Raw genomic sequence first — 26,611 nt, 5'->3', positions numbered from 1 at the left:
CATTGTATATTGCTAACATTATTAAAATTGCTAACTTTTGTTCTCTCTTCTTCTTGTTCATCAATTGTGTGTGTGTGTGTTTTTCTTATGTCGGATTTAAACATATTTATTTAATGACGCTTAGTATGATCAATACATTTTAAGAACATATGCTTTAAGAATAAATTACGTGTTTTGACAACTATTTTATAAAAAAAGATTTTAGAGTTGAAAAGATTTTTGGAAAAATATTTTAAAATTATATTTGATAGCTAAAAATAATTAAGAAAATATTTGGACAGTTATTCTATAAAACCTTTTAATTATTTTTTAAACGGTGTTTTTTATTCTTAAAACATAAAAAATCATATCTCAATTGTTTCTAAAAAAACTATAAATAAATAACGTTTTTTTTTTAAAAAAAATTAAAACATTTAAAAAAATCTTTATCCAAATACATTTTTTTAAAGTTTTTTTACTTATAAAAAAATATTTTAAAATATTTGATCATACAAACTCTATATGACAGAATGTTTTCCGATTTACTAAAAGTTATAGTGAGTGGTAATGATACAACTTAAATATTTTAAATTGTACAGCAATTCAAACTTCTCAATTCATCGGTCTTTCAGTAGAGACAATTATTACACCCCAACAATCTCTTTTTCAATAATTACACTCTTTGTATTAAACGAGAATCAAACATTTGATATTGATTCAGATACCAACTGTAAAACCGAATGTTTACCATTTTATCAAAAATTATAGCTGATGGTAATCATGTCACGCAACTCTTTTAGACTACACAACAACCCCGTCAATACAATTCGATCGCTCTTTCAGCACGAACAACTATTTCATAGCAACATAACCATGTCTTCCAATTGTTTGAAACTAATCTTTCACGTCGGTATTAATAATCAATTAACTACAATAACGTAAAAATAATTTCGAAAACTATTTATAAATAATATTAAAATAGTATGTCCTAGCAACAAAAGAACAGATGAGATTTCCCCAAAAAAAAAGTGAAATTTTGGTGAACCATATGTTGAAAAAGAATAGGTGTATTGTGAGACGGTCTCACAAATCTTTTATATGTGAGACGATCAATCTTACCTATATTCACAATAAAAAGTAATATTCTGAGCATAAAAAAATATTTTTTATAGATGATCTAAATAAGAAATCTGTCTCGTAAAATACGATTTGTGATACCGTCTCACACAAATTTTTATTATCGAAAACAAAAAAAGATCCTGGTTGTCATTTCCAATTTTTTAGGTTGGAAATCCGAATCAAAATCCTTTAATTGGGACCACCGTATTTGGGGAATCAAAATCTCAATTCTCAATTACCCTATACGTCCACTTGCCTATTCCTAGCATCGACCATGTGGACACTTATCTATAATCTAAAATAAAATTTTATATTTTACAAAAAAAATATATTATTTTTTCCTATGTACATTGTCTTGTCACCCAGCCGAACAACCTCGAAAACTTGTAAAATAAACATAACGTTAATATGTCACACGTGCATTAGATAACCATAAGTCTTAGCAGAGACGGATTGATATAAGGGCTGTACTGGGCTGCAGCCCACCCCATTTTCAAAAATGAAAAACCGTCGCTAATATTTGCGACGGTTTATACAACCGTCGCCGATGGGGATCGGCGACTGTTTTAATTATACCGTCGCTACTAGCGACGGTATATTCAAATGTGAATAAAAACAGTCGCTATTAGCGACGGTTTAAAAAACAGTCGCTAATGGCGACGGTTGTTCCAAAAACCGTCGTACATCCGTCCAATCAAGTCCGGACCATTTATAAGGATGAGACCAAATACATTTTATTCTTGTTTAAGATTATAACTTGAACTATTTGAAAATGGAACATCAATCTGCTGCAAAGAAAGGAAAAACATTGATATCTTCTTTCTTTAAGAAGAGAGATCGTCAAGCTAGTGAAGATACTTCAATTCCTACGGTCCTTACAATGCAACATCAATCCAGTAAAAGTCTTCTATTTCCCAATATCCAAATTCCTTCATGTTCCTCTCCTAGAGACGATCATCAGTCTTCGTCTACTTTTATTGAACGAGATCCGGGAAAAAGAAAACAGATATGTGAATATCATGTTAATGTACGAGATGAGATAAGACGTTCATATCTAAATATGGGGCCTTATCAACCAGATATGTTGGAGTATTCAGGTACGAAATTTGGAAGCCAGAATCGTCGTTTTCAGAAAAAATGGTTTCAGAAATTTTATTGGTTGGAGTATTCGCCTTCAACAAATAAGGCATATTGTTTCTATTGCTTTCTTTTCCTGAATGATGTTAATTCATCTAATATCTCGGCATTGGTCAATGAAGGATTTGACAATTGGAAAAGGGTAAACCAAGGAAAAACATGTGCTTTTCTTTCCCATATTGGTTCTGCAGCTTCTTCACCTCATACTATGTGTGAGAGAAGGGCTGAAAATTTGATGAGGCCCTCACAACATATTGATAAAGTGATGCATGCACAATCTAAAAAGGAAAAAGAGAAAAATCGTCTGCGTTTGAGCACCTCAATTGTAGCTGTTCGTTGGCTAGAACTTCAAGGTTGTGCTTTTAGAGGTAACGATGAATCTCTATCTTCATCTAATCGTGGAAATTTTCTTGAATTGGTGAAGGCTTTTGCAAAAATGAATATAGAAATTGATGTAGTTGTGCTTGAGAATGCTCCAAAAAATGCCCAATATATCGCTCCAGAAATTCAGAAAGAGATTTTACATATTATGGCCAATAGAGTACGAAAGATGGTTCGTGAAGAAGTTGGAGATAAATACTTTTGTATTCTTGTTGATGAAGCCCGAGATATATCTAAACGAGAGCAAATGGCCATTATATTGAGGTTTGTGAACAATCATGGGATTTTGACAGAAAGATTTTTTGCCATCAAAAGTGTTAGTGACACTACCTCAATGAATTTGAAAAATGAGATATCAAATGTTCTTGTTCATCATGATCTCCATGTTAAGAAAATCAGAGGCCAAGGATATGATGGTGCTAGCAATATGCGTGGAGCCTGGAATGGACTTCAAGCATTATTTCTCAAAGATTGTCCCTATGCATACTATGTCCACTGTTTTGCACATCGTTTACAACTGACATTGGTTTCTGCAGCTAAGGATGTTCGTGTTATTTGGGAATTCTTTTCTCATTTGGACAATATTGTTAATATTGTCACTTCTTCTACTAAGCGCATTGCTGAATTACATACTGCACAAAGAAATGAAATTGAGTATATGTTGTCAATTGGAGAACGTGATTCTGGAAGTGGTGCAAACCAGATTGGTAATTTGCAACGAGCAGGAGCTACTCGTTGGAGTTCTCACTATGATTCGGTAAAAAGCTTGATAGGTATGTACACTGCAACTTGCAAAGTTTTTGAAGTTCTCAGTGATCATTCTCCAAATGGAAGAGCTAAGGCTGAAGTTCGGGGGATTTACAGAAACATGGCAAGCTTTGAATTTGTGTTTATTTTGCACTTAATGCATAAAATTATGAGAACAACAGATACTCTTTGTCAAATTCTTCAAAAAAAATCTCAAGACATTTTGACTGCTATCACATTTGTCACTACTACCAAAACTTGCCTTCAAGAATTTAGAGAATGTGGGTGGAATGAATTTCTTCAGGAAGTTAAAGTTTTTTGCTCAAGAAATGAAATTGATGTGCCTGATCTTGATTGTCTATATAAGATTGGACGTTCCTGTCGGCAAACTACAATAGAACATCATTACCACTTTGATGTTTTTAATGCAGCAATAGATTTCATTTTGATGAAGTTAAATACTCGGTTCAATGAGTCATCGGTGGAAATTCTTTCTCTTAGTACAGCTTTAGATCCTAAAAATTCATTTGACTCATTTAACAGTGATGATATTTGCAAGCTTGCGAAGAAGTTTTATCCTGGAGATTTCACAGATCAAGAAATTGTTACTTTGGAGTATGAATTGATACATTATAAACTTGATGTGATGCAGAATTTAAAGGTTTCTACACTTGTTGAGTTGTGTCAGCAATTGACCGAGAGTGGACGGTCAAGTGTTTATGTTATGTTGACTAGATTGATTCATCTTGTTTTGACATTACCTGTGTCTACTGCCACTACTGAGCGAGCTTTTTCAGCAATGAAGCATGTGAAGACGGCACTTCGCAATAAAATGGAGGATGACTTTCTTGCCGATTGTTTGATACTCTATATTGAACGAGATTTAGCTAAACATATTGATGTAAATTCTATTATTGATGAATTTTATGTTTTAAAATCTCGTAGGGCACAACTTTGTTGAACGATATAATGTATTTTTTTTAATAATATATAACTTATCATATTGAGTTCAAGCCCCCCTCAACTTTTATTCCTGGATCCGTCCCTGAGTCTTAGGATGAATTATTTTTTTACAAGTTTTTATGTGTCAAAAGATGTTGATTTTATTATTTGCATAATATTTTGATTTGTGGACGTGTCAGGTGTAAATATACACCATTTTGTGTAAAAATGATAGAAATCTTACTTCTAAAGACACAACGATTGTAGATACTAAATTTGACCGTTCATTATAACGCAAAAACTTGTATGAGACGGTCTCATGGGTCGAATTTGTGAGACGGATCTCTTATTTGGATTATCCATGAAAAAGTATAATTTTTATACTAAGAGTATTACTTTTTATTGTGAATATGGGTAGGGTTGACCCGTCTCACAGATTAGTATCCGTGAGACGGTCTCACATAAGACCTACTCTCATTATAATATGACGCCGTAAACAAAAAAAACTAGAGAGACATTAATGGAAATTGAGAGATAAATTCCTAACATTATCTATATGTTCCAAGAGAGAATTTGTACACCTCCACCCATTTTTTTTTTAATATAAAAACATAAATAAATTTGACGGATGAGTTGTCGGTTCCCCAACTTGGCCAACTAAGGTGTCCGAATATAAGCCAAGATTATACGAAGGCAAGTGTTTCCTCGATTCCATGGAAGAAGAATATATGTCTTTAAAAATATTTTTTGTACAATATTTTATATTTAGACAAGATATATTGTATTTTCATAAAATGAAAATCTAAATCGTCTTAGGCCGATCGGGAGATGTATGTAACATGAATTCTGCCGGCTCGATTCGAGTTCAATCGATCGAGTTAAAGAACTTTCGATAGCTTGAGCTCGAGTTCGATGGTCTCATAACTTTGTCGTGGGACGAGTTGGTTTGAAAAATCAAGCATATAGGAAACTCACATTTTATCGGATAATAAAATACAAATTTGAAATTATCATAAATTTTGTTATCAAATAATAATGAACCCATAAATTATATCTCAATTGTGTATATATAAGCATATGATCACTTAATCCACTCAAAGTACTAGTAAGTTAGAAAGCGCTTGGATTACAAAGTTTCATACCGTATCACATATCTATATTCGTGAAATGGATTAACCTGGTCTATATCTAGGTTGATTTCATCCTATATGTAGGGGCACTGGCTCCATTATAGAATCAAGATCCCAAATTTAGCCACACATACATGAGGTACACTAATTTTTTTAAAATCACATATGTGTGTGAATCTTGTCCATCCAAACTGCCCCCACATGTAGCATCGAAGCAACCTATATCTAGAAGAAAAAAAATAATATTTTGCATCAGTCGGGTCAAGTAAGAGATCCGTCTAACAAGATTGAGCCGTGAGACGATATTACAGGAGTTTTTATGTACAGAATTTGCCCTTTTAAGTTCTCCAATTCTCTTCAAATCTCAAAATGTACAAAACTTTTCTTCTATTTGACAAAAGATACGAGCCAACGTAAAACCGTGGATCGTGCAAAATGGCCTTGCAAGTTGACACCAAGGCATGTTAAAAGGAGAGACGGCAAAACCATTGAGAGCCAATAACATGATTTTGCAAAAATCTACAAAGAACATGGAAAGGAGATTGGGATGATCAAATTGACATGATTTCAAATTTTTATATGCCATATCTTTTTGGTAAATAAGATTTATCGGACCTTATCCCGAGACACTGCTCACAATAATCATTCAATAATTGTAAATGAGTCGTGTATATTTTCTCACGATTCTCGATATATTGCATCACATGAAAAAATGACGTGACTCTCTTGTAGTTATTGGATTATTCAAAGGATAGAGTGAAACTAACCTGTAAGTAATTATCATTTCAGGATCACATGACTCAGATGTTTCATGTGAGGCATAATTAACATATTATTCGATTCGAACTGGTCACAAAATATTCGACATATATACAAAAGAAAGGAGTTTCTCCATTTTAAAGTTAATCAAGACTTTTATCCGAATAAACTATGGTAGAAATTTTATATCTTTTATTCCGTCTCAGCAAATTGTTTTTTCCACAGAGGCTCGTGATATCTTTCCTAGGGATCGTTGGTTTCTTTTATCAAGTCATAAGAAATATCGAATGGAATAAATATGTTATCAATTGAGAAATAATAGTCTGACATCTAGATTTGAGGATGTTCTTGAAGAACAATTGTGATCACCTCATCATTTCATGTGGCATGAAACACTTTTCTTTAGTTAGGTTTGTCGGTTTCGAAGCGATTCTTGAACCCCCAGCATCTTGTTCAGCGCGCCAACGTAGGCTCGAACACTGGAGATGACAACGTCGATTGCTGCTCCGGTTCCACTGGATTAGATTAGATATTGTGTTTTCAGACTCTGCGTTAGCATGGAAGTAACAGGCATGTTTTACTGCATTCTCAACTGAAATTTTTAATTCGCGAAAACCTGAACGCGCGGTTAATAGTTTGTCCTGTCATAGCATGGGTGGCTGTGACACTATCCTCTGCGCGAATCAGTACCCTTGTCGTGGCTATAGCATCTATTCCTTCGGTAACAGCATTCATGGAATACTCAACGAGCGTAACGGGAACCTAATGGACGTGTAAACTTTAGTAAATCTAACTCCAGGCATGTGTGCAAGTTTCCCTGTTTCCCAGCTGTTAATGTTCAAAATAGCATGGCTAAACGATGTATAGGAAATCTTAAATTCTTGAAGTTTCAGACCTTCACAATAGTATCAACTGCCTTGTAAGCTGCATCAACTGGTCCTGTTCCAACCGAACAAGCAATATGCTCGTCGCCATTCGCATCAGTGAGTTTAACTGTTGCGGTCGAAAGGCCAAGTGTTCCACAAGTTACCTATTCACGAATTGGCCAGAGCGATCAAATGATAACCAACTAGAATCGACAATCGAGCTGAAAAATGTAGTTTGAAAAATTGCCTGTAGTTCCTCAAATTTCCAAACAACTTGTGGCTGGAACACTTCATCACAGAGTAGTGCAATAAGGTCATCATCAGAGATAATCTAGAAAATCAACACATTATAACTAGGTTTGAAAAATGTATCTCCATATTATTGGGATATTCATTGCTCCTGTAGCTACCAAACCAAATTCTAAACTAGTGTAAAAGCAAAGTAGGACATGCGTAGCACCGAAAAATGATTTAAATGCGAAAATAAAATTTCAACAGTTCAACAACTGATTATCATGATGCACATGGTGGATTTGAAGCAATCTCCAAATCCATCAAAGAAAGAATGTTTTTAGATCGACTAATGACCATATACAGCAATCTGGCAGGTTAAATCAATATAATAAGATCTGTTTCCATTGATTGTTGATGCCCATCTTCAAAAATTTTTTAGTGCGGTAATCGGATTGTTGACAACTTGACATTTGTCTCGAACAATTTTTCATATTGTATCTGAGCAAACTATGATAGGAACTTTCTCTTCAATTTCATTCCAGGAAGAATTGAGTTGAAAGGTAAGTACTAGCATATTCAATTACCTTTTTATTTGCAGCGACATCTTTGAAACGTGCAAAAAGATCATCGAGTTCCTTGCCATTAATATTGAATCCAAGCTGCAACAACAAACACAAAGTTAATTCTTAGAAGAGACAATTGTATAAACTATTAATCGCTCATAATGGGATTGAATCCACGATTTACCTCCAACATTTTGGCTTTCAAAGCATGGCGTCCACTGAATCAAGATCATCAAGAGAACTATATTAACTTATGATATTGATAAATGGTCCTTGAATCACAGAAACAAGGTCTGAGAATCACAAAAGGCGGTTGCTTCCGAGAAAAAACAGAAGAAGAAGAAGTTTGTATGGCCCTTCACAGAGATGATAACAAGTCACTTCCATATTATACCTGAGTTTTCCGAGCACTATACCGGATTCATTAGATCGAAAAAGTCCAACATCTTCAGGTGAAATAATTTCATATGTATTTTTATGTTTAAGCATTCCATCCTACAAAGGAGTTGAAAGAAGAGGCATAAAAAAGGATTGTAGACACCATAGTACTCAATCTGTACAAGATTCAACAAACATTAAAGGCTCAAAATATTGATTGCTTTCAACACCGACCTGATGGATGCCACTTTCATGAGCAAAAGCATTAGCTCCTACAATTGCTTTATGCGGCTGCACTCGAAGTCCACTGTATTCGTCTACCTGAAAATAAAAGTATAATCACATAAAACAAAATAACCAAAGAAATAACTCAAAATCTGAAGAAGTAGTTCCACTGATTAAGAAGCTGAGAATATAATACCATCTTGCTTGCCATGGTAATGTGTTGCGTATTGATCCCTGTATAGAGGCCGCCTAATGCTTCCACTCCACGGCATTTCAGGGCCATTACAACCTGCAGGGAACCATTAGAAACCTTCAAGGGCATGACAATGGCTTCAAGAAAACTGATGAGCCTTTAGAATCAAAATATGTTGTGGACCGGATTACCAATAACAATATTTATTACAGTGCTGACAAGTTAAGATATATTACATAGAAAATCACTTATTATATTCGTCCAGTTTTCTTTTTTTCACCTTTCTAAAAGACTAATGTAATTAAATGATATTGGCTTATAGAGTGAAGAGAACACACCTCCTCTAAGGAGGCATTACCGGCCCTTTCACCTATTCCATTAATGCTCACCTCCACTTGCCTAGCGCCAGCATGTGCACCCTGAACCCAAATAAGCTCCAACTTGAATACAGTCTCACTTGGTTATATAATCATATAATACTCAGGAAAGAAAATACATACTTCTAAAGAATTTGCAGTAGAGAGTCCAAGGTCATTGTGACAATGAGTCGAAATAATCACATTTTCAATTCCAGGGGTGTTTGCTTTTATGTCAGCTATCAATTTCCTAAATTCAGAGGGTAAAGTGAAGCCAACTGTATCAGGGATGTTAACAGTTGTTGCCCCCGACTTTATAACTTCTCCCAGAATTCGGTAAAGAAACTCCCTGTCTGATCTGCAAGAAACAAAAAGAAAGAGATGAAAAGTGTTTGCAGAACTGTGAAACAATAATACGAGTTCATTTCTCCCTATGTCAAGCAAAATGACCAAGAAGAAGAAAACTAGTTGACTGCAAGGAAAAATGTGTTGCTGAAAGTTTGAGAAACACTTCAACACATCTGTACTTCCTAGTTCACTGGATTAGATTATTCCGATGCCTAATGTTCTTGAGCGACGCAAAATTGCAACATAACACTTTTTTAAGGATTCCTTGAGCTTCTTTTGTATCAAATTCAAACTTCTATCTGAATCCAAACCAGAGTAGTTTACACTTGAGTGGCATTGACACATTCGACTCTTTTGCTTCTTCACGTGTACCTTTTCATTGAAATTAGCTTCAAGTATTTAACTTTTCACAGTTGAAGCTATCTGAAACAGCAAAATAGAAGCCACCACAAAACAATAACAATTTCTTTCGGTACTACTGATATACCAAGATGATCTACAAACAACATGATTATACAGATTAAAGACATGGTTATCGAATATATAAACATTTTAAATGTAAACCCTCTAATTTTCAGTTTATCCTAATGTCTAGCAGGATATTGCAGGGCCAATTTTAAGATTATCACCTTGATCCACCACATGCTCTAAGTGTAGCAGTAACACACCTTAAATCAATACATTGTAAAACTAAATCATAGCAGACAAACTAAGAAGAGTACTAATTAGAGGCTACCCACCAACAATGGAAGATGAAATCTTGGGAAGAAAACCTGAGCAAGCTTAAAGCATTTTCGAAAGAAAGTATAGAAAAGAAAACCTTCCAGCATCTTCGGGGCTGAATTCAACATCCTCACACCCCAAACTCCTTGCGTAAGCCACCATGCTCGTGGCCTTCTGAATCACCTGCTCCCGCGTCATCTTCAGCTTTTTCTTCAAGTGAATCTCACTCGTCGCAATGAAAGTGTGAATCCTCGGCTTCTTCGCGTGCTTCACAGCTTCCCACGCCTTCAAAATATCCCTCTCATCACACCTCGCCAAGCCGCAGATAACCGGCAAGTGGACCGAATCATTAGCATTCCCGATTTCAAGCGCGATCGACTTCACGGCCTCAAAATCAGCCTCTGAAGACGCCGGGAACCCAGCCTCGATCACATCGACTCTGAGCCTGGCCAGCTGGCGCGCGATGTCCAGCTTCTCTTTAATGGTCATCGTGGCTCCGGGGGACTGTTCACCGTCACGGAGGGTGGTGTCGAATATGCGCACGTACTTGCTGTCCGGGATGTGGTTTGGGGTGTACTCCGGGAGGCGGAGGGAGCAAGAGACGGCGGAGACAGGTGCATCCCGGTCTTTACACAAATGGGATAATCCCAAAGGCACTATCTTGGAAGGAAATGCATTGGAAGGCGGAGTCATGGGTGCGAGCCACTGCATGGAAATTGAAGAAGACGCCATTGTTATCAAATTAAGGATTTTTTAGAAGGTTAATTAAGGTTTAACGAGGCTCTTAATTGTGATTATTCGATTAAAAACAGATTACAAGAGTTGTACTTTCGAGAAAAAAATCCGTTAAATTGTAATTTGATCGACTTTTAATTAAATATTTAAAGATAATTAATTGTATTTATTTATTTTTAAATTTTATTATTTTGAATGTAGTTCTTTTATTTTAAAATAATAAATCAAATTTATAATTTAGATGTTTATTTTTTAATTATAATTAAGCAAGTTCGATAATAATTTGATAAAAATATTTAGTATGTTTTTATTGTTATCTAGATGCAAAAATAAATAAAGATTGTAATTTTGACATTTTTCTTCTTTTATAAATATGAGAATTGATGTATCAGACTTAAATTTATCATATTTATGTATATTTTATATATTTATTAGTTTGAGATAATTACAATTATATTAAAGATAAAAAAAATTTCACTCTTAAGCATGTGCTAATCTCTAGAGATGTCAATAGGGCGGGTATGGGGCGAGTTTGACTAAACTCAAGACCCTCTCCATGAAAAAAACTTTGACCCATTACCCGCCCCACCCCGATCAAATATTCTTCGGATCCACCCCACCTCGAATACGAAACTGGAGCCGGGTAGACCCGTGAGACCCTTGATATCCGAATTTTTTTTAAATAAAAAAGTAATATTTCTTCTCACATGACTAAATTATGAAATAGACAAGCCTCTAATACAACATTGTAGAAAATTAATTCATGTTTTCGACCACACTTAATAATAACAAACAAACTATTTTCACGACATAAAAAATTACATAAAAAAAGAGTTAATAGCTCTCCAAAAAAATCTTGACATCTCCAAAAATAAGTCAGTAACATAATTTAAACAGATCAATATAAAATCAGCGAGTATGCAATATTTAAGTCTACTAAAATGAGAACCAACTATTCTTCCACTATTGCTAAAAGCAGATTCAAATGCAACCGTTGACATATGAATAGCTAATATCGTTATTGTTGAGATGATCTTCTAAAAAAATGAAAATTAATAAAACTAAAACTCTAGAATATTTATATCTACATATATGAGGCGGGTATTATAGAACTCATGACCTGCCCCATATCCGGACGGGTCTGAAAAATTGGACCTGAGACCCACCACATGACCCATTTAGTATGCCCAAATCCACTCTATACACGTGGTTCCATTGCGGGTCTAGGTAAAACCCGGAGCCATTAACATCTCTATTAATCTCGCTTAAATTTAAAAGTTTGGAGCTCGACATCCACGTTTCGAAATGCTTCACGCTTTTTAGAGCGTTGATATTTGTCGCAAAGATTTATTGATTTTTTTTTTAAAATAACATACTAATGCAGATGAAATACGGTTTGTTCCAAATTTATTGCTAGTTAATGGGCCGATACGCCTTCTGTGACTGGATAAATTGAATGGGCCAGTCGGATTAACTCGAGTCATACTCCAATTGGTGTATAGATAATTTTATTTTCAAAATTGAAAAGATTTTTGAAAATGAATAAGACATGTTAGTTATAGCTAAGCTATACATTTATTAAAATAGGTTTTATAATAATATTTTATTTAATAAAGATTGAGTATTTTTGTAATTTGATATGATTTTTTTTAGAGGATATGAGTATTTTTGGTACCTAAAAAATGCGACATCAAGTTTCGTTTGAACAAATACTTTAAAAATGTTTTTAGTGTTTCTAAGCAAGAAAAATTTAAAAGTGTGTTTGGATAGTTTTTGTAAAACATTATCGAAAAATATTTTTTTAAAAATAATTGAGATATTTTTTTAATGTTTTTTGAAATGAAATAATGATGAAAATCAGAACATTTTATTTTAACTATAAAAATATTTTTACAGAATAATTATAAAAAAACTGGATATTTGTTAGTAAAACAACTCTTAAATAATTTATAAATAATTGTAAAAAATACTTTATAAAAACTTTTTATAAGTATTTGTCCAAACGAATACCGATATATCAAAAATATTTGAGTAGGTCTCTTGTGAGACGGTCTCACGAATCTTTATCTATGAGACGAGTCAACCCTACCAATATTCACATAAAAAAGTAATACTCTTTGCATAAAAAGAAATATTTTTTCATGAATTACCCAAATAAGAGATTCGTCTTGCAAAATATGATCCGTGAGACCGTACAAATGTTTGCCAAAATATTTACTCTAAAAACTCAAACTTGATAATATAGTAAGTACAAATACATGAGTAGCGTAAAATGACCCATCACGATATGATTACAAAATAATAGATTATTAGTCTTAAAAATGCAAAAGTATTTTATTTTTTTATAAAATCTTTCAATTTCAGTTCGACCCACATTTTTTTAATATAAAAACATTAAAAAAAAACATTTCAATGTTCTTTAAAAAATATTTTTGTAGAACAAACTTTTTTAAAAAAATGTCGTCCAAAGTCCAAACAAATATTTAAAATTTTTTAACTTATAAAATATTAAAAATGTTTTTAAAATACTTGTTCGAACGGACAATATTAATCCAATAAAATAACATCATACACAACCTTTACAATATATACAAGGTTACAATCAGTATTACAATCGAACGTGTATATTTATCACTTACCAAAATATATTAGACAAAAACGTGTGAGACGGTTTCACGGGTCGTATTTTGTGAGACTGATCTCTTATTTGGGTTATCAATGAAAAATATTACTTTTTATGCTAAGAGAATTACTTTTTATTGTGAATATCAGTAGAGTTAACCCATCTCACAGATAAAGATTCGTGAGACCGTCTCACAAAAGACCTACTCAATATATTAACATCTATAGTTGACAGATTGTTGTTTTTTTCTTTTTATTTTTTTGTGTGACGATGAGTTTGCTACAATCGAGTCGAGTATCAAATCTATCACTTCGTCTCAAATTTGGGATATTGATGTCAGATGTCGTGCATAAATGATTAGTAAAAATTAAAAAAAATATAATTTTATTTTATTAAAATTGCCCTCGACGTATTAAAAAATTCCAAGAACATGAATCATGGCGACTTATTGCTACTGTCTTCCTTGATTCTAACATTGCAAGACCAGGAATCAATTCAATGTACGTAATGCTGTTCTCCTTTAATGTTCTTTAAATTCAACAACCTTTTACTTATTTTATTATACAATATTCATAAGCCAACATAAATACGTGTATATACGTTGTCTGAATTTTTAAAAAAACCCACAAACTTATTATTATTATTTTTTAAAAAAAATTCTATTTTAAAAATTATATATGAAATTCTCTTATTAATGCAAAACCAGGTTTTTCGTGAGACAGTGTCACAGATCTAGTTCACACAGGGTCGACAAAATCCATATTTAAAATAAAAAATAATATCTTTGACATAAGAAATAACACTTTTGTATGTTTCGGATCGGATAAGAGATCTGTTCTACGAAATTGACTTATAATGATACTCTTGGCAAAAACTTGTGTGAGACGGTCTCACAGGTCGTATTTTGTGAGACAAATCTTATTGGGTCATCCATAAAAAAATATTACTTTTTACGCTAAGAGTAATAATTTTTTTTGTGAATATCGATAAAGTTGACCCGTCTCACATATAAATATTCATGAGATCGTCTCACACGATTTTCTCTTTTCCGAAGAAATACACTCGCAGTGACGCCAAAGTCTATATATATATATATATATATATATATATATATATATATATACACACACATATATAAAGTTGAGTAATGAATAAAATTAGTGCAACTTTATGTATTCAATGTATCACCAAGAAGAATACATCTAATATTAAATAATTATTCAACCATAATTTTCAAAAGTAGGTGATTAAATAATTAAGTTTGGCAACCCTTTCTGCCAACCTTGCCATGTGCACAACATACTTTCCAATCTCACCTTTAAACTTTACAACCAATAATTCCCATATCAAAACAACTACATATACCAATCATCCCCTCCTCCATTTCTTTCATTCCATTTATCATCATATTTTTAAATGAAACAAATCACCAAGAACACCAAGACTACATCATGCTTCCTCTTCTTCCTAATATCTTTCTCCATTTTCCTCTCATCGCTCGACAAGACGATCCATTCTTCGAGCTATTACGCTTCTGTCCTACCCATTCTCGTACTCTTTTTGTTCATCGTTCTGATAGTTTTCGCCGTACGGACTACCGTCGTCACTTGCATAACCGTGGTGGTGCTCTTGGCTTTCGCGGGAAAACGTCGCCGGGTTTTGGTTAAGGAGGGGAGGAAGATCACCTCAGATGTTGCTATGTACTTAGTCAAGGTTTTGGTTAAGGAAAGGAGCCTTGTTGCTTTTGCTTGTGCCACTCTTCTTAGCATGGTGACAATGACTTGTTTGATATAGTTGACTTTTTTTGTAGTGTACAATTATAAATTGTAGAATTTGTGGTGAATATTTATGAGCAATGGGACTTTTATTTTGGTCCAATTTTGAATATATTTCTCTTTGTTTTTTTTTTATATTTATGCTTCAAGTAGATTTGACTATATTGGATAATTAAGTTAACATGTTTTTTTTATTATTTAATGTAATATATATGTCAACTTAAGTCCTCATCCATTCATCATTTGCCACCATCTGAAATTTATATCATAAGATTAATATAAAATGAATAATTTTGGAACAGTTTCCAAATCGAATGAATAGTATCCGCAAAGTTGATTGATGGTAACGTTGTTTTTCAAATATTTTAAATCGTACAATCGTCCAAACGCTACATAATCATCGTTTTTCAATAATGACAATTGGTACTTATGTATTAGTGTTCTAATCTTGCTAATTTGCATTTGGGAGGAAAAGCTTAAATGGATTTGCGATTAAACTCTTACCGTAAATTTACTCAAATAGTTTGGATGATCTCCATATCCATTGATTTCAAACCTCTTTTTCAATCTTAACTCGTGATTTATATAAATGCAACACGAAAACTATTATGCGACCGTTTCATGAATCAATTTTGTGAGACAGATATCTTATTCGACCTATGAAAAGTTTGATTTTTTTATGTCAAAAGTATTATTTTTCACTCTAGATATGGATCGGATCGATTAATCTCATTGATATAGATATGTGAAATCGTCTTACATAAGATGTAATCTTAACGCAATTGTTGAGGAACAATGTTAAATTACTTCGAATTCGTCAATCATTAAAATTTAAAATCCACTAGAATAATTGGCTAACAAATCCCCTCACATTGTATATAGTCCAGTTTCATTTAAGATTTGAGACCACATGAATATCCGGATCAATTTGGCTTAGCAACACAATTAAAATTGAAGTCAAGATCGAAATGTTTTATAATTCGATTCCAAGTTTGAAACGTGAACTAATTTAGGCTCGATTTTGGCTCAAGTTAGGAATTTGAAGTCGGGCTCGATTCATTTTCTTGGACTTAACTATCAAACTCTATTAAACAAATGTTCAAGCTAAAAAATAAATAATAAATATTTGGGAAAATGTTTTTTTCGGTCCAGCAATTTTATCATTTTTTTATTTTGGTCTACTAAATTTTTTATTTTTGATCTCGATACACTATCTTTTTTCTTTCGCTATTTTGGTCCATTTTCTATTTACGTGGCCAATTTCTGCTGAAAAAAAGCTGATTAGGCGGTGGCTGGAGCTTATGTTGCTTGAAAATTGGGGATCTCTTGATTATTTTGCCACTTAATACCCAAGTCATTTTCCCATAATTTTTATTGTAATTACATGTCCAATTAATTATAAAAAATGAGGGAAAAAGGACAAGTCATTTCCTTCTAAATCTCTCCGTACCCAATAATTCATGTAATTGCATGCCCCATATAACCCAAATTAAATACGAGAGAAACCAGACAACATAGAAAAGAAGAAAGTTCAATTGCAGGTCGGAGAAAAATGTACTTTGATTTCTGGTACTAGTTCAATTCATTGTAATTGTGGGAAACGAGCTCATTTGGGTACCTCGTGGACAAATGACAATCCCAGAAGAAGGTTTCATGGATGACAAAATTGGAAGTTAAATTTTTCTTCATTCAAGCATTTCTTCATGGATGCATGCGCAGTTCGTGGTGAACGAGCTCATTTTTCTGCACGGTTTCTTTTGACTCAAACTCCTTTCTAAGTAACTCAGTTTTTCCATATTCTGTTCGAAAAATTTATCATCTTTTTCTGAATCATCACCATAAATACTCTTACTAAAATCCCTGTCTTCATCACTGTATTCATAATATGTCATCACTGTCATCTTCTTTTGTACCTTCCGTCACACCCTCATTAACTACCCCATCACTTTCACCATCTACTGTCCAATCATGCTAAGTTTCATCCTTATTTTTCTCCGCTAAATAATCAAAAGGTACATATGGACAAAATCTGCTCACTTCCTCAATGTATATGTGAATTCTCTAGTAAATTTTATCTTTTCCTCGTAAGTTTTAACCAAATCAGCGTCATTCTTGATCCATCTAAAACCATCATGTTCAACATTCGTGAAATCCCTCATAGGTTTTGTTGTTTGTGGTATTCAAATATGAAAGGAAAAGCAAGAAGAAATCAAAAGAATGACTTTGTAGAGGCAAGTGTTGAACACTTTCTCCTTAAGAAAAATTTGCCCCTCACAATGTGCTAGAAGTTTGTGACAATCTTCTCCCAAAATAGAACTACAACTCTTGAATAATGAGCACTCAAATATTCAAGTTCTATCACAAGGAAATGAAAAAACTCTCTTGTTAAAGAAGGAAGAAGAAGTAGATACAAAAAGATGTTATGTTGTGTATGTAATGTTTGATTTTCAAAATATCAAGCATTTAATGTTTTTCATGCAAAAGACATGATCTTTCATTCATAGGGAGTGTCCATTGGTCATTGTAACTGATCACAATCATCAAACAATGCCAAGGAAATGAAAAAACATCAGAAAATTCGAAGGGACACGAAAACCTGCAGGCACCCGCTCGCGCCTGCATGCGCGCGCGCTCCCGAGAGCGCTCGGCAGCGCCGAGAGCTCTCGGCAGGCGCACGCACATGCGCGCTGCTCCGTGCGCATGTGCGCGAGCCTGCACGCATGCCACTGCCATGCGCGCGCTGCGCAGACCCGCGCCGGCTACTGTACAGACAATTTTTTTTTCGTCCCTTACGTGTTCCGACTACTCGTTTAAGTTTCTTTCAACATTTGATAAACTCTTTTCGAGTTTTATTCAGAACCACCGAACTTAATATTCGTTCAGTTAAGTTTCGTTCTTCGTTTCGAATTTTTTCAATCAAACACATTGATTTATTTGCTTAATTTTCATTCATTAAGCATCAAATTTCAACAAGTTTTTTTAACACCTTCATGTTCAGCTACCTTCTTAAACTGATCTAAAGCAAGCATAACAAATTCAACAAAATCAAATTTAAGTACAACACCACCTACATAGGCGTGTGTTCGTCACCGGGTGTGAAACTTTCCTCCATAGTGAAGACTCAATGTAAATTCCTTGCTATTAACATCTGGATTACAAAAAAAGTACACATGCTTAGAAAAACCCATTAAATAAAAAAAGTCTAGCAAAAGTGGAGCATCTTATATAATTTTAGCAGAAGTCCAGCAACATGTTTTGAAAATTACACTTCACGGGACCATCCAATATTTTTTAAATGAAAAAACCCATTAAATCTCATTCATTATGGACCACAATGACGGAAATAAAACAAATTGAGGCTCGAATTTTTGTAAAAGCGTATTACAAAGAAAACCCGAAAAACATTGTTTCAAACACATAATAACAAAAAAATTACTGCGTTATTGTGAGGCAAGAATCCGTGCAAAAACATACCGTAATATGGTGGAGGAAACTTAAAATCTTGTGAGTCTCGAATCTTTATTTCAGCCGTAGGATGACATACTAGTGTTGTGGCTTACATTTCTAGGGTTGAAAAGAATTACGAGAAAGAAAGTAGGGATCGTGGGTGGAGAAATGTAAACAAAATAAAAATATTTGAAAATTGAGTAGGATGTTAAGTGGTAAAAAATTATACAGATAATCAATTTTCAAGCCATATCAGCTCCGACCACCGCCTAGTCAGCTTTTTGGTTTAAAATTGGTCACCCAAATAGAATATCGACCAAAATAGCGAAAAAAAAAGATAGTATATCAAGATCAAAAATTAAAAAGTTAGTGGACCGAAACCCAAAAATAATCAAGTTGCTGGACTGAAAAAAATATTTTCCCTAAATATTTTCGATCGCATGATGCGTTACTTGAACATGTTTCAGCTCGACCCGAGTTTGATAACTCTGAGTCTAAAGAGAATAATATTTATTCACTATAACATGATTTGTTTAGACTCTCAATTGTTTATGCCCTTAAAAATTACACAAAAATTAATGTGAGATAGTTTTATGAATTAATTTTGTGAAACAAATATTTTATTCGAGTCACTCATACTTTTTCTACCAAAATCATTATTTTTTAAATTGTAAATATGAATAATTTTGACATGTCTCACGAATAAAAATACATGAGATAATATTAAAATATCAAAGTTCAGAATATCAAATTACAACCATTTTATTTTATATAAAAGTATTATGATGATAACAATTATGTTAATTATCTTTGAAAACCCTTATCAACAATTTTTTTTTTTTGAAATCAAAACACATATAAACTTTGACCTTATCAACTCTAAAATTAATTTTGTGAAACAAATATTTTATTTGAGTCACTCATATTTTTTCTACCAAAATCATTATTTTTTAAATTGTAAATATGAATAATTTTGACATGTCTTACGAATAAAAATACATGAGATAATATTAAAATATCAAAGTTCTGAATATCAAATTACAACCATTTTATTTTATATAGAAGTATCATGATAATAACAATCATGTTATCTTTGAAAACCCTTATCAACAAATTTTTTTTTTTTGAAATCAAAACACATATAAACTTTGACCTTATCAACTCCAAAATTAAATCCATGCTCCAATTTAAAAAGGAAAATTTAACATTAGATGGAAAGAAAAAGTGCAAAATTAAATAATCACAATAATATTTAATTTATTGAATTTTCCTTTTTCAATATTTTACTAGTTTACGTAATTTATACAGTTTATTATGGCTTTTAAATCGCAGTAACCTACTTTATATCATCAAAGAAATCCCAAATAATATTTCGTTTTTTAAATAAAAGGAAGAAAACAATTAAAACATAAAATAATATAAATATGGCTTTTAAACAAGACAAAAACTTATGTGAGACGATTTCACAAGTCGTATTTTATGAGACGTGTCTCTTATTTGGGTCATCCATGAAAAATTATTACTTTTTATGCTAATAGCATTACTTTTTATCGTGAATATCGACATGGTTGACCCGTCTCACTAGATAAAGATTTGTGAAGCCGTCTCACAAGAGACATACTCTTTAAACCATAGTAACCTACTTTATTATATCATTATATTTCCGTTCCTACATTTGAATTTTAAAAAAATCGATAAAAACAAATTTCTAACATGTTTTTTCACGAAACAAACTCTATACGTGTTTCACGACCCGTTATAAAATATAAGTATGACGTTTTACGAAACACACGCGGTACGCATGCCACGACACGTTATAAAAGTATAAAATACATCGTGATATGAAGCACATTGTGTAACGCATGTGTCTCGACGCGTCACGGGACACACACAATACACATATCATGTTACATTATAAAAATATAAAATATGACCGTAATACTGAATACGACGTGTCACGAGATACACGTAATATTCATACCACGACACGTTATAAAAATATAATCGTAATACAGAACACACGTAACGCATGCGCCTCGACGTCAGAAAAGGGCTATAAAAATATAAAATATTTGCTTCAGACTCAACAACACTCATTTTCTTCATTGAAGGACGCACGACTTCTCGCCAATAAGTATGTATGTATAAATAACGAGGCTCTTTATACATATCCTCTAATTACTCAGAGATAGCACTTCGGAGTGAAACGCGGCTCGCAGATACGCATGGATTGCATAAAATCTTTTTAAGATTTCCGATTATTTATTTAGTCGAAGTTGTTTCTCTATCGTTTGTTGTTCACATGGGTTTTTAGATTTTTTTAAAATATTTTTTTGCCATTTAATGGAAAATTCTGCTTTGAATAGGAATTGGGTTTTCCTCTAATTTTATGGCGAAGATGAATTAGAGGTGAATAAGGGTTTCTGACTTGTGGGTTTTTTGGTAGAGCAGGGGCTATGGAAGTTCCAACTATGGTGATCAAGGTGGATTTCCCTCCTTTATCCTATGATTACTTGTTATTTTTTGCATGATTGTTGTTTAACTGTTAATTGTTGCTTTTGATGACGAGTTATTGAAGTTTTTGTGTGCTTTTTTTTTTTTTTTTTTCCTTTTTCTCTTTTTCGAGTATTTTTTTTGAAATATTAGTTTATTGGTGACATGGTTCGCGGCCGCAGAACGTTGAGACCGGTCGTTTTCAGAATGACGCTATTTTTTTTTTAATGGAATATCGCCGGTTTCTCGGCCGTAGCAGAACGGAACGACCTTGCTGACGGTTTTTGAATTTTTTTTCCTCAAAATTTTACAATTTTTTTTTGAATTTTTACCCGTGAAATATTCTTATGATCCTGTTCAGAAACTGAAAATTTCCTTTAATTTTCCAAAAATTTTAGTTTTTAAAATTCTTATCGGACAATTCATGGTTATACTCCACTGAATTTTACAGTTTTAAAGGTTTTAGTAATTTTTTACATAAGTTAGTGGAGTGAGACCATGAATTGGAATTGCTTGATAATAAGATCAAAAATGAAAAACTTGAAAGTTTATTTTCTTTAGGATTATTAATTATATACACCACCATTCTTAAATAACAAAATTACTAAAAGCCACTTGTGAAAAAAATGATTTATTAATTCCTCGTGTTTTCAAATCTTGAACACACTCATCTTTATGTTTTATAATCTAAGAGAGCACGCACCCTTGTTGGAAAGTGTGTGTAATTAATCTTTTTCCCTTTTTATTATGTCAATCTGTGTGCTACGTTTTTTTCCTCCTGAATTCCAGGTAGCTTGGGTTGTCACGTGTTACTTTTTTTCAATATTTTTTTGTGGTTTTGTGACACTAGTTGTGGTGAAATTTCGTAAACTTTTATAAGTGCTAGATGATAGTTTTATCTTTTGCATAATTTTGTGCCTTTGGATTTTTGTTACAATAGAGGTATGATCTTAAAAAAGGTTTTAAGACGGATTCAATTTATGCAAAGACCTGAGTTTTTGGTCTTCGAGATTTATGGTGTGTGTAGCAATGGATCAGTGTATCACCTTCAGGATGGAGATTGCTAGGGCTAATTTTGTGTAAAAGTATGTTTTATTGTATATCCTAGATGAATACATTTGATTATACTTCTCAGACGTATGCTTAGGCTTAGCATGTATTTTTGTTGATCTAGTTTTTGCAACGTTTTTACAGGTCAAATATCAAGAAACACATAGGCGTATCAATGTTCGGGTTACTGATTATGAAATTGATCTCAACATGGATCGTTTAAGGGAGAAGCTTCTTACCCTCTTCAACTTAACTTCAAATACTGAACTAATGCTCACTTATATTGACGAAGATGGTGATGAGGTGGCTCTTGTTGATGATGATGATCTTTGTGATGCGAAGAAGCAGGCGCTGGACCCCTTGAGAATCACGGTCAAGCTGAAGTCTGAAAAAAATGGCATACGACACGGTCCAAGTGGAAATTCTACTTCCTTGAAATCTCAATCCGTGCAACAACCATTGCAAAATTGCCCTAAAATTCTGAAAACTGTTCCAGAGCCACTCTATGAAACCGTCGTGAAGTTATCCAGTGATTTGGCATCCAAAGCTTCGTCCTCTGCTTCAGGTGTTTCTGACCTTGTTGAGTACTTCTCAAAAGTGGGCCTGTCCTACTTGGCCCATCATTCAGATTCCCAACATGCAGCAAGAACCAGGACCCAGAGTGATGTTACTGAAAGCAGTGCAGCTGCCACAACAACCAAAAACTTGGAACCATCCAAGGTTGATGGAGCCACACCGAAGGTTCCATCAAATGGTGGATCTGATAAGCGATCTCTTAGACACAATGAGAGCTTAGAAAATCAAAAGGAACAATGGTTTAACTCGTTAAATGATGAGAAACTTGGAATTGCTTCTGGAGTAATCATGAAGGCTACATCTTTAACAGTGCCTGGCTTTCATGAAGTGGCACTTGAGTCGCAGAATATCAGTGTTGGCCAGCCTGTGATTGCTGAATCTAAGGTTGTGCCCGATAGAGTCGATAAAAAAGAAACTGCCATGAAAGAAAGGATCGAAAAAATTGGGGAATTTCATGCAAAGGACAAGCCTTTTGTGACAACATCTCATCCCCCCCCTCTTCTAAACACAGATTGGTTTATCGGGAAGATTGGCAGCGGATGTAATTTTCCTACTGAAAAGCCTACCAATATACGAGGTCCTAGCCTTCAACCATATCCTTTCAATTCCAGTGCTTCCAATCCTATTAAGGTAGACCATGTTGGTGGCAGGACTAAATCTTTATTCCTCGGAAGTTTTGGGAACTCTACAAGCTCAATTTGGGCTCCTTATCGCGGTATTTTAAATAGTCCGGACCTGTTTTCAAGTCCTAGTCCCACAGATGACTGCCCGATTTCCAGAATACCTGTAGAAAATGCCAAAGCTTTTCAATCTCATCCTGCTTCAAGGCTGGTTACGTCTAGCGGGTGCGGTAGTCAAATTGTTGACACTTTCCATGTCTTTCACTGCGGCATCTTCTGTGATGGTTGTGGGGTCCATCCTATTACTGGCCCTAGGTTCAAGTCAAAAGTGTAAGAATTAGTCGAGTGAACTTAAAATCTTAGGATAAGCTTATCCTAAAAAACTAAATCTTCTGATGAGTATAGCTATGCCTCGGTGTTAACACTAAACTGACCGTTTAAGTTTCTCGTGCAGAAAGGAGAACTACGATCTGTGCATGATCTGTTTTGCGGAAATGGGAAATGCATGTGACTATATCAGAATTGATCGCCCTGTGGTTTATCCACACCATGTGTTGTATGATTCTGTATGTATATATCATCATCACTATTTTTGTTATTTCATTGACTCTCTTTTAGCTTTTATTTCTTCTTATGCTAATATTTGCTTTTCATGCTAACTTTCAGCATGCCAAGGATCGGGATCCGGTTTCATCACAGGATTGCAGGGGTTTTAAGGTTAAATCATGTCTGTCCAAGATGGATAGTTGCTTCATTACAGATGTGAATATACCCGATAATACTGTTATGGCACCTTTAACTCCATTTACCAAGGTTTGGCGACTGAAGAACAATGGTATAATTGTGTGGCCCAAGAAAACAATCATTTTCTGGATGGGAGGAGATAAATTGAGCAATGAACTTTCTGTTGAGTTAAAGGTGAGTTGTCCTGTTTTTATGTAATTTTTATGCCCCTTATATACACAATCGCTGTTTCTGTTTGCCTGGAATTTTTCGCCCTCTTGGCTTTTTCCAAAATCACTGTATCTCGACTAATCATCAATAAACTCTTGTATGTACATTGTGAAGTTAACCAATGTCTTTTTTGAAATTCTAATCACATTGATTCTTTCCCTTCTTGTTTTTCTTTATTGATTGAGTAATCATGGTGTCCTTGTCTTGTTGTGCACGCCTTAGTTAAGTAAAATGTTTGAATATCCTTTTCAATTAAAGGAATATTTAAATAAATGGTTTTCTCGTTTGGCCAGATTCCTGCAACTGGTTTGGCCATTAACCAGGAGCTTGATGTTGCTGTTGATTGCATTGCTCCTGAGCTTCCAAGAAAGTATGAATCTTGCTGGGGATTGGCTTCCCCCTCCGGACAAAGGTTTGGGCAACTCATTTGGATTCGGATCAAGGTTGTTACTGTTATGTAGTCGTTGCTGTTTATTTTTTCTGAATTTATTTTATGATTTCTAACGGCATGCTTGGATTGGCTATTTTACGGTTCTGCTGTAGGTTGTTACTTCTGTTGCAGTGAAGCCACTGGAAAATATTAGGAGCTTTAACCTGAACTTACCTTCTCTGAGCAGTTGTTTAAATGATCCTGAAACTATTAATGTGGTTCCAGAATCAATTGTTGAAAATTGTCAAATTGATCCTGAGAATAACTATAATAGTTTTGTTCCTTCTTATACTGCACCTGTTTCACATCCTATTTTTGATCTCTCAAATATGGCACCGGATTTCCCTTCCATAAGATCTGATGTGCTTCATCCTTTTCTACCATTGCCTGATATAAACTTACCTGCATCTGAAGACGAGGGAATGAGCTTCAAATCTGTTAATTTAAACAATGATGTATCGACAATGAGCGAGGATGATCTGGACCTGGACGATGTTTCAGAGATTTCTGAGTGGGATAGTATCCTAGATGAGCTTTTGGATATGGTGAGTTTCTCCAAGTCATAACACCTCAATCATGCCTTGTTATTCGGTTAATCTCTTTGCTGTGGTTTCACAATCTGCACATAATTCTTAAAATGTTGTCTAATTGTATGACCAATGCAGGGCTTCTATGATACAGAAATGAACAAGAAGCTACTTGAGAAGAACAATGGAAGCATCAAGCATGTCGTCATGGAGCTTATTGCTGCAGAAAGTAAATGATCCTCTTTTTATATTGAAAGACTAGAAATAAATGCGGCTACATAAACTAGCTGCTTTTTTCGGTAGATTATCTGTCGGAGTTTTATTTTTAAGATGTTAAATTTGTTCAGATTGATCTTGGTAAGTTTTCAACTTTTTAAACTGATTCTGAATATCCTTTCTTCTTGTGTCTATGTTGAATGCATATTCTAACCAATGAAAGTTGTGGTGGTATCAATCAAGCACTCAAAATATACTGTTGATCCCATTATTCATATTGAAAAATTGAGTTATAAAAACAGAAGATCAGCTACAGCTACTAAAAACCTTTACAAAAAGGACTACTTTCTTGAAATTTATCCATCATCCTGCAATCTCTTGGATGACATCTTATTGAACAAATTCCTCAAACTATTCTTACTCTCCTGCCGCCTCTTGATACATCCATCTTGGCTATGTGTTCCTATAAACGAGTCGTCGTTCACTACTAGCCCCATCTCCAACTTCTTCGAGACCGTCACAATCTCATACGAATCCCAAAGGGACTGCCTGAAATCCCAACTAGCGTTGCATCGGTCTCTTTTGATAGTCATTCTTATCGCTTCGATTTTGAATCTGCTCGGCTTGCTCTTGAAATATTGCCTGCAAGCATCAGATTCTAAGGTGGTGGTGGTTGTCTTCGAGTTGCTCGAATGGCCATGCCATGCTTGCGCCACGGCCTTGAGGATTTCGACATCTGGTCCTTGTTCTTCTTGCTTTGAGTCCTTCATGGTTTTGAGCCTGAGTTTTTGGTGACACAATGAGGTTTAAGATTTGTGATTCATTGGATAGAACGGAATATAGAGATATGGATGGCTCTATATTTGTCTCTTTTTGGATTGTATGGACAGAAAAAAAGAATAAATTCAACATCAGGGGAAAAGAGATTTGAGGATCTATATGAATATAAATTGAGTGGGTCTCATGTGAGACCCACTCACGGATTTTAATCTGTGAGACGGGTCAACCCTACCCATATTTACAATAAAAAGTAATATTCTTAGCATAAAAAGTAATACTTTTTAATGGATGACCCAAATAAGAGA

General features: G+C 34.0%; 4 protein-coding genes across 5 annotated transcripts; 2 read left to right on the top strand and 2 right to left on the bottom strand.

Annotated features, from left to right (window-relative positions):
• Positions 1 to 1,870: 1,870 nt before the first annotated feature.
• Positions 1,871 to 5,539, top strand: LOC140819243 (uncharacterized). Its single transcript, XM_073179253.1, has 2 exons — positions 1,871 to 3,743; positions 5,520 to 5,539. Exons 1-2 carry the CDS (start codon positions 1,871 to 1,873, stop codon positions 5,537 to 5,539), a joined length of 1,893 nt encoding a protein of 630 aa, XP_073035354.1.
• Positions 5,540 to 6,441: 902 nt separating this feature from the next.
• LOC140820270 (2-isopropylmalate synthase A-like) lies at positions 6,442 to 10,853 on the bottom strand. Its single transcript, XM_073180608.1, is given in 13 exon segments — positions 6,442 to 6,635; positions 6,637 to 6,709; positions 6,811 to 6,956; positions 7,090 to 7,224; positions 7,308 to 7,391; positions 7,879 to 7,953; positions 8,042 to 8,075; positions 8,252 to 8,352; positions 8,470 to 8,556; positions 8,657 to 8,749; positions 8,992 to 9,072; positions 9,154 to 9,367; positions 10,178 to 10,853. Coding segments are annotated over 13 exon segments (1,797 nt in total). The 5' UTR covers positions 10,813 to 10,853; the 3' UTR covers positions 6,442 to 6,596.
• Positions 10,854 to 20,748: 9,895 nt separating this feature from the next.
• LOC140819350 (protein JOKA2-like) lies at positions 20,749 to 25,699 on the top strand. Of its 2 annotated transcripts, none has more exons than XM_073179395.1 (7): positions 20,749 to 21,143; positions 22,348 to 23,729; positions 23,854 to 23,965; positions 24,066 to 24,317; positions 24,647 to 24,796; positions 24,921 to 25,328; positions 25,449 to 25,699. In XM_073179395.1, exons 1-7 carry the CDS (start codon positions 21,117 to 21,119, stop codon positions 25,545 to 25,547), a joined length of 2,430 nt encoding a protein of 809 aa, XP_073035496.1. In that variant the 5' UTR covers positions 20,749 to 21,116; the 3' UTR covers positions 25,548 to 25,699. The 2 variants fall into 2 exon arrangements, with proteins under 2 accessions (XP_073035496.1, XP_073035495.1); XM_073179394.1 differs by having other exon boundaries at positions 20,750 to 21,143; positions 24,897 to 25,328.
• A 183-nt stretch (positions 25,700 to 25,882) lies between these two features.
• LOC140819241 (uncharacterized) lies at positions 25,883 to 26,296 on the bottom strand. The gene has a single exon (XM_073179252.1). It carries the CDS (start codon positions 26,294 to 26,296, stop codon positions 25,883 to 25,885), a length of 414 nt encoding a protein of 137 aa, XP_073035353.1.
• Positions 26,297 to 26,611: the final 315 nt, after the last annotated feature.

Source organism: Primulina eburnea, chromosome 18 (genome assembly GCF_022965805.1).
Source record: "Primulina eburnea isolate SZY01 chromosome 18, ASM2296580v1, whole genome shotgun sequence".
NCBI lineage: Eukaryota > Viridiplantae > Streptophyta > Magnoliopsida > Lamiales > Gesneriaceae > Primulina > Primulina eburnea.
The sequence above is the reverse complement of the archived record's forward strand: the minus strand, read 5'-3'. Positions and strand labels throughout refer to the sequence as shown.